Source organism: Glandiceps talaboti, chromosome 4 (assembly GCF_964340395.1).
Source record: "Glandiceps talaboti chromosome 4, keGlaTala1.1, whole genome shotgun sequence".
Taxonomy (NCBI): Eukaryota; Metazoa; Hemichordata; class Enteropneusta; family Spengelidae; genus Glandiceps; species Glandiceps talaboti.
In genome coordinates this window covers 10643549-10656244 of record NC_135552.1, presented here as the reverse complement: position 1 = coordinate 10656244, position 12696 = coordinate 10643549, and the positions used below count along the sequence as shown (strand labels likewise).

At 38.1% G+C, this 12696-nt stretch overlaps 1 protein-coding gene across 1 annotated transcript in view; it reads left to right on the top strand.

Moving 5' to 3' along the window:
- Positions 1-12696, top strand: part of LOC144434145 (uncharacterized) — a 29268-nt gene that overhangs the window by 15271 nt on the left and 1301 nt on the right. The window contains exons 18-30 of the mRNA XM_078122600.1: positions 199-307; positions 786-928; positions 1675-1841; positions 2396-2644; positions 3071-3176; positions 3562-3980; positions 4909-8629; positions 9092-9253; positions 9744-9842; positions 10152-10294; positions 10896-10974; positions 11724-11795; positions 12334-12421. Coding sequence (XP_077978726.1) covers positions 199-307; positions 786-928; positions 1675-1841; positions 2396-2644; positions 3071-3176; positions 3562-3980; positions 4909-8629; positions 9092-9253; positions 9744-9842; positions 10152-10294; positions 10896-10974; positions 11724-11795; positions 12334-12421 — 5557 coding nt within the window. The remainder of the gene's footprint in view (positions 1-198; positions 308-785; positions 929-1674; positions 1842-2395; positions 2645-3070; positions 3177-3561; positions 3981-4908; positions 8630-9091; positions 9254-9743; positions 9843-10151; positions 10295-10895; positions 10975-11723; positions 11796-12333; positions 12422-12696) is intronic.

The window sequence follows — 12696 nt, the reverse complement described above, 5'->3', positions numbered from 1 at the left end:
CTGGTCCCCAATGGGATTGCACTGAGGAGTAATTTCCATCAAAACCCAGCACAAAGATGAAACTGCATACACCAACAGCACTGACTGGTGGTATTAATCTGTTCATGTCCATACATTTTACTAATTTCCATCAAACCCAGCACAAAGGTGATACTACATTCACCAATAACAATGGTGGTATTGATCTGTTGATTTCAGGATATGAAAGTTGTCGATGCTCTCTTACATCTTTGCCAAGCCATGGTGGATTGTATTGATTTCTCACCATTCTCCAACCAACACTCTCCAAATACCAAATGTAAGTATGGTAGTTACTGTTTCCTGAATCAATACGATAAAGCCATTTCTAGTGTATGTATGTGCTCCATATTGGATGATGATCAGAATATTTGCTGCTGGCAAATATGACATTTTTGAGAAGAGGTTTTATGTCTCAGTATTTTAAAATTTGCTTACTAATGGTGTCTTCAATTGTCACCATGGTCCCTTTAAGGTTTTGCTATGTACATTGGTTTGTGTTTTCTATTACACAGTATAATTGTACACAGTCTGCCTTCTAAGTCAATTTGATGTGCCACTGATGCACACAATTTCTAGTGATGCACCAAATTTTGTGTTCCCCTATCTCTTCCTATGTGATGACTCCCAAGAAATGCCAGTTTTTAGAAATTTAACTCAACAACAGAATTTGGCAATCATTAGAGGGCACACTGATTGTACTTATACAGCTAAGGTTATTTCATTTAATAAGTGTTTTGTTTATATATTGATCTTTACAGCAAGAGTAAGTCCGGCTAAACCAAGCAGGAAGAAATACCGTCCACTAGGGAACCTGACGTTATTAACACAGTTACTATGTAAACTGTTATCGTCATTACATCAGTTCTCAAACAGTGGGACTACATCATTTACTGGAGTACTGACGCAGGTAAAATATATAGATTTATCAAGTCTGTGTGTGTGGATTTGTAGAATGAAAGATCAGTTGTTGAGGGCGCTCTTCTCATCTTCCACCAAGAGTAGGCAGGACTCTTTTGCTTTGATTTCTACACTCTATCCTACAGTTGTAAGGGAAGGATTATAAGAATGATCCTGGCAGTGTATTTTACAGTCTAGTGGATTTAGAACTAGGTTTAAATTTTATCCTGTGCCCTTTAGTTTATAGAAACTCTATGTAATTATTGCTTTTGCTTAAGATTTGGGAACGTTCATAAAAGCAAATGTAAAATGGGAAAAAATTCCAAAAATTAAGAATTAAATTCTGAAAATATTGACAATATGTCTTTAAAAATATCTATTGTGATTAAGAGTAACATTTTTGTTGGTTGTACGACAAAATATTCTCGGAAAATGGTGAAAGTAAAGATCTTTTGGAAAATTAAAAAATTGAAACTCTGGAAATGTCTTCTTGTACATGAACACAGTGTGCCAGGTTAGTATTTAGTGAAAATTAGTGTTTGAGAACTAGCTAAAAACTAAAATTGCAGAATTTTCTAGTGCCAAAAACATCGAAGTTTAAAGTTTATTGAATAGGCATCAGATGAACAAAAGTAACAGGATTAGTACAAACGACAACATAGTTGTAGAGAGGAGGGTGGAGAGAGGGGAAAGGAGGGGAAGAGACCACATTATCACCAGAATAACACCAGGTGTGATACTTGTTTACCTTGCCAGACATCTACGTCTACCAGTACGACTAGCCAGTCCTGGTCTACAGCTGTAACCTGTATGATCAGTGTCTTATCAACACTGTTCTCTCACATCACTATGGCGTCCATGCTCTTCAATATGTTGCAGAAACTAAGTCAACCAATGGCCTCTTTATTCGAAGCGGCAGCCAAGTAAGTCTATCTTGATTTTGTTGGCACAAGTGAATGTCTGGCTATCAGTATGGTGAAATGTGTATGTGTTGATGTGGACGACTTGGAAGTTAAAAAACAGCTGGACTGATGACAGTTATATTTAGTGAGGATATTACTTGTAGTGTGTATATGTGGATTTGTTCAAATGAAAGTGATACGGAATAGGATGGCAGTACTTTAAAGCTACGGTGATTCATATGTACAATCATTCTTGCAACTGTTATTTCTTTGTTTGTGTATATTTATAAAAGTTGTCTATTTCCACATAGCGACTACCATGGTGGCTTGACCAGAACTGTATGTTTGCGCATATACAAACACATCGTTTTCTTGTTTCGTCCGTGGTGTTTCCATGTGAACGGTCAAAAACACTTTGTTGGCTTATCGTGTTAACTCATGAAAATGCAGTTAAAAAATTAAACATTTTTATTTGAAAAACATCATACAACTGCAGCAATAGAAAAGACAACATAAGTCTTATTGTAAGCCTGAATTGGGTAATTGTGATTTTTTTTTTCAATTATTAATTTCAGACCTCAGTCTATGGGTGGTATGTTCACTTCAGTGTTGAACCACAAACTTGACAAACTATGGAATGACTTACTGACGGCTGTTGAAAGTCGGTACAAGAAACATTACGACAGTGAATTCCTGGCTGTACTAGCACCGCTGTTACAAGCCACCTTCCTGTCTCCTAGACGATCTTTTAAAAACAGGACTCTGCTGTTTTGGAATGCTACATTTGGTAATGCTGAAAGTCTGGACTATCCAAATACTTTCAAGTGAGTAAAGTTGTTATAATGTATGTGAATAATATTGATCATGAAATGTGAAAGTAACTGTTGCTATGGTAATCTCGTATGACCAATAACTATGGTGATCATAGTTGATTTAAAAAGCAACTGTTACTATGGTAATCATGTGATATGAAAACAACCATTACTATAATGGTAATCTCATATGTGGCAGCAATAACTGGCGATCTCAATTGGTCACTAAGGTAACCACATATGATATGAAGACAACCATTATTGTAACAAACCGGTGCTTAGTATTAATAGTAGTGTGAACACTCCAAAATGTTCTCAAAGTCTACCACCTTTCTAACCACCAATGTTTGCTAGCACTTAAAATCTATATCAAAGTGATGTTATTCATCATCAAAAAAACTAACCTGATTTGGTCATTCGTTGTTTTCTCTATTGCAGACCTTGTCTGAGAAAGTTAAAAGAAAAGACACCAATTAACTTACCAAATTTTGACGACAGTGAAGTACATACTATTGAAGAAACACCTTATAGTCTTGGAATGGATGTAAGTAATCATTGAAACTGAACACCCATGAGTGCAATACCTGATATAGAAAAGAATCTTGTTCTGTGAATGTTAACCAGTGTTTACAAACTCAGATCTCTTATTTAGTTAATTCAGTGCTTTGTAGTTTCGATTTATATCCACAGTGTTTTAGCTAAGGTTAGGGAACCCCGAGAAAGGAGAAAGGGGTAAAAATGGCAGTTTCCCCATAGAGTCTATGGTAATTTTGTGTGGGAACTCAGGTAAAATGACCTGGGAATCCTGGTATATTTTACCTACACCCTTAGCAAAAACACTGATTTATCATGTGTGGTTATGTATTATTTGTAATGACTTCATATGTTGTCAATATCTGCGTACTAAACCATTTTCCCCCCTTTTTCAGAGTGAAGCTTCCCAAGTTATGGGGCCACCACCAGTTCCTATAGCCTCAATTATTCCAACATTTGGACAACCTTCACCCAAAAGGATGCATGGCAGCTTTTTGAAGAAGACATCTGGTGAAACAGCCTCACCCATTAGGGCTGCAGTCAGTTCTCCGATCTCTGGTAGTAAAAACAAGCAGTCATTCCTTTCACCAAACAGTGCGACAGCAAGGAGAAAGTTACCTCTGGCTATTGATGAAGACAGGAAGCTAGAGTTTGTCAGGATTACACCTTCTCCAAAGAAGAAACGAGTGCTGACGGAACATCAGAAAGAAGTGTTACGTAGTCGGAGAGTTGTACCAGCAATGTATAACGACCTGGATGCTTCACAAGATACTAATCTGATGGCTGAACTACTGGCTAGTCAAAGTCTCCAAGGGTAAGTATTTATAAAACAGTAGCCCTGTTCACACTAATCTGATGGCTGAACTTCTGGCTAGTCAAAGTCTCCAAGAGTAAGGATCTTTGGTCAGGGTTGTACAACTTTCCAAAGTAAGAAATGACATTCAGGAAGGGGTAAATCCATGAAACGTTGCATACTTCTAAATAATACATAGTTGGCATACAGTGTACCAGAAATGTTGAAATTGGAAATTTGGAATACTGTGGAAGACTCCATTACTTATTACTGTTCACAGAATTTCTGGTGTAAAATGTTTTACTTGAGTAGAACACTGAAGTCAGAAGATTGTCACTATTGTTGTCAATGTGACCATATACTATCATGCCATCAAGTGTTCTGTTATGTACAAGCAAGGTATCATCTATTCTAAATTTCAAAGCATACAAATTCAAACATACAATGAAAACAAGAACTCGCAAATTGCGTTTGCGGTGGTTGCTGACCCCACGTACCACCCACATTTATTCAGCCCCCCCTCCCCCTTACATTTCATAAATAGTGCAATTCAGAGTTGTTTTAGTTCATGGGTGTACTACAGTCTTCTTGATGAAATTATTACAGTCACAACAAAATAGGCTAGACAGAAAACACAAACCAGAATCATGAAACGGTACCGACGTTTAACAATTGAAATCCTGAAGGCCTCTCTGAAAAAGACCAGAACTACTATAATCATTATAATAATTCAAATGTCTGGCCGTGGGTGTTAGTAACTGGGATTGAACACACCGGCCTTTCATCACCCTTTATATACCTGTAACACTTGTTACACATATTAGCATACATTGACCAATCACGCATTAGCACCTGTCGCAAAGATAATTTACTCATTCACTGCCCATAAATTGTACCTAAACAGGGAATGTTATTTTTTACAAATTTACTTTTCTGTCTCCATCTCCAGAACGCAGGAAGAGTTTAATGAAGAAACAGAAATATCAAGCAAGAAAAATAGCAAAGATGATACAGATACTACTGTCGTCATGGCAACCACCATACCATCCACCAAAGATAATGAAAAAATTACGCCAGAATCTGATGTTGCTGTGATGGAAAATGTTCCTAAAGAATCACGGAAAGACAAAAAGTGTGTCAGCTTCTCTGGACTAATAAAAGAATCAGAGAGGAACGATACAGAAAATGATGTGTGTCTTGGTGTGAACGGAGAAAGACAAGAAGATGCCAAAGATAAAGATGGTAGAAATGATAACAAAGATGATGATGCAGTGTCTAAGATGATAGAAGACAGTATAGAGTTATTTTCAGATGTGAGAGATCCTGATGATGATATCCAGAAAAGACAAAGTGAACTGTCATGGACTGATATAAACATTGCTAAAGAAACTAAGAGTGCGAGTCTAATAGAAGATATAGATTTGGAACATAATGATGGTGACAAGACCGATGAAGATGCTCTTGATGATGAGAAGGATGACACTGATGTGCAGTTACCTTGGAAACAAGAGGATGGAGAATTGAAAATTAAGGAACAGAGCAGTAGACAACTTGGATGCCAGCAGATGGAAAATGATGAGGAAGAGATGGAAATATCTGAAGGAGATAAGCTTGGAACTGATAATAGAGAGGAGAGTGTCAGGGATGATGCATTATCTGGACTTGACACAACAAGTGAAGATATAGTCGTCGGAACCCCACCCAAAGAACCCCCTACCAAGAGTAAACACAGGCGAGTCAGTCTGATTACTCTGAGTGGAAAGAGTACAAATAAAAAGAATCAACCATTTGGTACTGATACAGCAGTCCAGAGTATTTCACCACGTAAAGACGATGGATCCAAGTCTGACGAAGTTGCCATAGTGCCAGACAGAGTTGCCATGGTGCCAGAAACTCAAACACAGGAATTAAGTCAAGAGTCTCAACCGTTGATCAAGACGGAGCCTATTGATACCATTGTTACAATAGCAGATTCTCAGAATGAGAGTTCCGTACAAGCTGGAACCAGTTTATCGATAGACAGGGATTCAGATGTTATGATCCTCAGTCAACACTCTCAAACACTGCTTGCCACACCAGTACTGAAATTAAAACGGTTGACAGAAGAAGACATTAAGAAGTACAGTCCTAAGAAGAGTGCAGCTGTACAGACCAAGTCTACCACCTCACCAAAGACTAAGCAGACGAAATCTACCTCCTCACCTAGGACTAAAACAAGTAAGAAGAACAGCCCAAAATCTGAAAAAAGGGATTTGGTACCTGAATCTCAAACCAGTCCAAGAAATAGGAAGAAAAGTAAGAGAAGGAGAAGTATAATCCAACAGTCTTTGCTTGAAAACACAGTACAGCATGACAGTAGTGTGGTTGAAATTGAAGGTGTGACACCATTTCCTGTCGACAAGGATGATGACGACAACAGTTTTATACAGGAAAGCGCAAAGTCCACTCCTGATGGGGAGGATAACATTGCATCCATTGTACAGGATAGTCAGACCGGAGGTGAAACCGAATCACAGGATTATACTGCTGATGTTTCCTCCCAGGAATTGTCGCCCACAAAAACAAAGACACGGGAAAGAAAGAAACCCAAAAGTTTCAGAACAGAGAAAGACGGTTTATTTGTAGATTCTGAAGTTAGTACTTCTCAAGATGTGTCCGAAGTTAATCCACCACCTAAAAGGAAACGTGGTAGGCCAAAGAAAAATCCGCCGAAACCATCATTGTTAATTGTGGATGATGTCACTACATTAAGCAGTAAAGATGGACCATGTCACTCTCAAGGTCCAAAGTCAAAGAAAAGACCAAAGCGATACAGCCGAAGTTCAGAGGTCAAAGTGGAGAGTGCGCAAGATCGTGAGGACATCAAGGAGTCGGAAGTTAAGGGAGGGAGTTCACAAGATGGTCAGGATATGCAGAGGCCAGAGGCTGAAATGGAGAGTTCAGAAGATAAGGAAAACCAGAGGTTGAATATCGAAGAGGAGAGTTCACAAGATTGCATGGCAAGCCAGAGGTCAAAGGTCGCAGGGGATAGTTTACAAGCTTGTACGGTAATTCAAGATAAAGAGATACAGGAAAGTGAAGATACAGATATACATGATATGTCACAGGAAAGTGTTGACTTGTTTGCATCACAGAAAGACTCAGAACAGCAAATTGAAAAACTTGACAATGAGAAATTAGACAAAGAAATGGAAATGGAAATAGAAGTGCAAGAATCCAAGGAGTTGTCAGTTACCAATCCTCAAACCTGTGAAATGGATTCAGAGAATAGCAATAAAGGGAAGACAGTCTGTCCGGATGATTCTGAGGACATGGATAAATTATCACCACGCCAGGAAGACGATGGAATGGAAGGAGTAGAAGTTGCAGGAAACCCAGATGATGTGGCCTCGGATTCTGACAAAGAGATTTCTTTTAAGTCGGACGTCAATATTGAGGAGTTGGATAAAGAAGCAAAGGTAAAAGAAAACGACATCTGTAATAATGAAAATCAAAACTCTGTAACCAATTCACCTCATGAAATAAGCACGGGTCCAAAACGAAGGGGCCGCAAAAAACGTCTTGTGGGTAAAAAGAAAGAGAAAAGTCCAAACCAAGCAGCAGCGAAGAAAGTACTGCAACGAGTTGTCAAATCACCAAGCAGATCACCAAGGGTCACTAGAAGTCAGAAAGTTGAGTTTGTTTCTCCTGTTACTAGGAGGAGGGCATCTGTTGCTAAGAGATTGAAATCGTCTGAGAATAAACAAGAGAGTAAGTCACAGTTGAAGAAAGCATCAAAGATTGAAGAAAGTTCAGCAGTGATGAAGAAAGAAATGGAGAAGTGTGAGGAAGATAGCAAGATGGATGAAGAAGAGGATGATGATGATGACGATGATTGGAATGTACCATTAGTCAATATTGTAAGTAAACATGTCATGTCAGATAAGAAAGATACAGTGGAAACAGGTGATGGCAAGATTGAAAGTTTAGAAGAGGGAAAGGAGGAGAGAGAGAAGGAAACTGAAACTGACAAAGAAAGTGAGACCGTAGAGGATAGTAGCACCGTTGTCACTGACAACAAAAGTAAGACCCAAACGGACAATAGCTCTGTTGCCGAAGATAAAGAAAGCAAGACCACCATAAATGAAAACTCTGTTGTTATTGACAAAGAAACTGAAACCTTAGTTGATGATGGCTCTGTTGTTCCTGAGAAAGAAAGTTTGACTGTTGCGGATAGCAGTACTGTTCTTGAGGGCAAAGACACTAACACCAGGGTGGAAGATAGCTCTGTTGTTGCCGACAGCAAATGTAAGACTGTAGCAGGAGGTAGCTCCATCAAAGGAAAGAGTGATAACAGTGAAAGAATTGAGAGTAGCCAAAGCCCACCAAAACAAACCACGAAAAGCTCAACAACAACAACAACAACATCAGCTTCTCTAATCAAAGACTCACCACTATCCTCACCACAAAATTCTCCTGTTGCTAGTCGTCGGTTTATCTTTCCCAAGTTGTCTACCTTATCCTCGCCATCGAGGAGAGAGAAGAAGACGACCCAGGGCTCACCAAGCCGTCTGATGAACCTGTCACCAGCTCAAATGAAGTTAGCGGATGAGATGTACTCTCCAAAGACATCCCCAGGGGGTGGCATTCTGAAAAGGAAATGTACAGATTCACCCTCACCACCAAATAAGGTAAGGTCATGGGTCATCTATTATTCATAGGTCATGAATTTTCAAGATTTGCAGAATGAATCATTTTAATATGCTATTCAGAATTGCTTGTCTGTGTAGGTTTACATGTGTTGCCATACTTAAAAATCTCTATCAAACATGTCAAATTCTTGTAAATTTATCAGGATCGGATCAAGTTTCTGCTTTCTCAGTAATGCTTAACAGTATCCCAACATTTGTGCGGGCAGCACTAGTAAGGATGAAGACCATTTATTTGTTTCAACACACCTGCTTTGAATATTCCGATGACAGATGGAGCACGCAAACACTGTGATTCTTGAGGTTGTTCCAGTTGTTTATACAGTGCATAGATAGATAGAGTACTTGCAATACTCTCATGCTTCCTTGAGATCATTTTTGTACCCAAAATACCCCCCTTGGTAGAAAGAGGATTAACTTGGAACTATCATTTACTGTAAACAGATGCGACGGGTCAGTTTTGCTGAGCCATTAGAACAAGATGAAGATGAAAGTTCAGCAGGACAGAAGGGAGTGAACAGATGTCTAGAATTAAACAAGTCCTCGCTACCGCCATCTCCTCTTGTCACCACTACACCATCTAAAGTAATGACATCTCAGTCCAAGGTTTGTAACCATAGCTTCTTACACACATTGACACCACAAACTGTGATACACATGTCAAAACCTGTAAAAGTGAAGATGAAATTGAACAGGGCTTGAAATTAACTTTTTTCTTTGATAGTCATGGTGTGGGTTGCCCAAGGATGGTGACCAGTAATCCTGAACTGAAAACAGATTTCCTCTATTGCAAATATGTGTGTTATTAAAATACTTTCATGTCTGTAAATCTTCCATCCTTAAAATCATCACATAATCAGTGGTAGCCTGAGTGGGCTACCAGCTGCAAATTATGGTAGCCCCATGACAAGAATTGGTAGTCTGTGGACACAGGACTTCTGCTAATTCCCTGGTGAACCACACATATTTGAAAAAAGAAACTCATGCTAATGATTTTTACTAAATTTTAGAGTAACTCACTATGTTTGTTTGTTAGAGTAACTCACTATGTTTGTTTGTTAGAGTAACTCACTATGTTTGTTTGTTTGTGTAACAGTTTATGACAACTCCATCCAGGACTAACGACAGTAGCTGTAAAGTCAGCCCAGGCAATGCTAGATCATACATCACACCGACGTCTAGTAATATCAGAAAGGTAAACAATTTCACTGTTTTTTGTGTGTCATTTTCAGCTTTTTATGACCAACCAGACAAAAATGACAGTCTTGTATAGGACTGCTTATATACTACCAAGAAAAATGAATACTTACCAAACTGTATTTGTGAAGTTTGTTGGACAAGTGGCCAACAAAAATTGAAACATTTACAAATGGCCTTCGAAGGAAGTTACTGAATAATATAATAGGCATTAAAAATTTGCAATAAATCATGATCCCTGAGAGAAATTCAACATGACAGGTTTCCAGCTGTTAATTTCCAAGTATTTTTTTTTTTTATCGCCTAGCGTCGTATTACCAAGATTGTGGATTCCCAGTCTCAGGGTAGTCAAGAGGAAGAATTTGAAACTCAAGATATTGTCTACCCAGACTTGAACCAATGTCAGTCACCAGTAGAGAATGTACTGCCACAGCTAACATCGGTAGTCTGGTACGTTTGTAGAAAATTTTCAATTTTAATGCAAAATGCAAATTTCCAGATTTCTATTAACATAACCCCCTTAATTTATACAGGACACACAAGAGTCATTATGATAGGTAGTCCTACATAGTTTTTCACAGCTGCAAAATATGGTGAAATGTACAGAAAGTATATAAATTGTTGCCCCACCCACTCTTACCAGGGTATTAAAATACTATATTAGCTTTCAAACAGAATTTTAATGACTTAGTTCTCCTTTAGGATGTGTGTACCAAATCATCTTTCCTTTCATAGATCACTTTTCTCGCAGTGGAAATTTTTGTGTGGATTTTACGTACAACAGAAATGATTGAATTGTGCTTTGATAGTGTTGTTATTAACTCCATGTAATACAATGGGAGAGCTCAGGATAAATGCTATTCATTATCTAGCCAGTCCACAGCACTGGAGCTATGACTACGCGAACTCTTATGAGTAGACGAGAGTTAGCACAGTCACAGATCTGATGCCATGGGCATTCTAGCTAATGGACTGCTATCGTATCGCTAATTGCTTTTGCCTTGAATGCGCTCAGTATCATGAAGTGTGTACATTGTGTTTCTTTGTGTAGGTCTCGTGGATTAGGTCAACTTGTGCGCGCTCGTAACATTCATACTGTTGGCAATCTATGCTCACTGACATGTGGAGAGGTAAGAACATTAATTATTAGGTATTACCCTGTAAGACAGTAGTGTTTAAGGTACCCTAGCTGTGTGTGTGTGTGTGTGTGTGTGTGTGTGTGTGTGTGTGTGTGTGTGTGATCCTTGACATGTTTGTAACTTCGCACTGCAAGGGACAGATTCTGAAATTAAGGATGTGTGTAGATGTGGTAGGAGTGAGATTACATAAACATACATAGAGTTTTACATAAGATTACATAAATAAGTCGTCTGAGTAACTGTATATAACGTAAATGAAGCAAACTTAGTAAATCATTCAGAACTCGTTAATATGAGAATGCTTTTAATTTCTATTCCAGTGTTGCCCTTTAAAGCAGCACTAGCTGTATCTGGAAAGATTTTTTCTGAGACCGTTTTGTTAGATTATATAATGACTTGCTCATAATATCGTACACACTGAACAGTATTGAATCACCTGCAGTTATGTTGGTAAATGTATTTGTGCAGGTGTACACAGATTATGGTACGAGAAATCCAATTAATGTGATTTTTGGGTCCGCACCCAAAAATCAGCACCCCAATGAATAACTTCTCACTATACTACTTATAGATAAAACAGACCTCTAATTGACATGTACAGTGTCTCATTATTAATATGTTAACAATTTTCAGTGAATATATTGTTGGTTGTCTGGTTGAAAAAATAATACTCCAGTTACAGATAGTGCAGTTTTAATGTCATGTTCTAATTTAAAATATATATCTGTTTTAACTTTCAGGTACAGAATTTACCAATCAGGTCCCCAAAAGTGCAAACCATCAGAAAAGCTATGAGTAAATTTCAAATGCAGGTAAGTAAAAAGTTCCTTTGTACTATAGTAGTAAATAGTGATTTGGTTTTTAGTGTGAACTTTCGGAGTGTTTTCATAGGGGGGTTTCTGACACCCACATGTGCATTTTGTGACGACAAGACTGACGTAGCCACTACAAATCTATTGTCATACTCATAGTTGGGTAGTGAAGTTCTATTTGGCTGGACTTTACAGTTGTGTGTCATTTTGGTGTTTAGGTAAAATTTACTCTGTAATACATGTATGTGGTATGGTGTTTGAGAACAAATAGCATCCTCTAGGAATGTACTTGGTAAACACACACACCGATAAATGGGGGCAGCTTATTACTTATTTTGGCATGTAGGTGTTTTTGGTTGTCTGTATTAGTCTTGTGTTTTGTTTGTACTTTGTTTTGTCATGTATTCCGTTTTCCTTCTGGTAAAAATAACAAAAAATTAAGAAAATTAAATTTACTAAAACAATTTGATAGATAGGTTAAAAGGTATACTGGTATTACAGCCAAGATTGACCCTAATTTGACCTCTCTTGTCCACAGCTTAAAAGATCTGGCAAGACTACTAACAAGTCAGCACCTCAGCCGTTGCCAGGAAACTCATCACAAGAATGTAACAACAAAACAACAGGTAATGTTGTCAGTCAATTCTCTTACTTTTAAGTGTTAAGCTGCAAGATTTAAGCCTTTTTGCTAAAATTTTACGTCTACAACTTTCTTCTACCACCAGTCAGATTTGGTCAGTCACACTTTCAAGCGTCATGGTTACAATGTTGACATGTTAGGGCAGTTTCAATTTGCTATGTTGTGCTTTCATTTACAAAGTTGTTTCACAAGCCTTTCCTTTGAGTTCAGACAATAATAAGGAATATTTACCCCCAAAAAGAACAACAAAACACTAGTTTT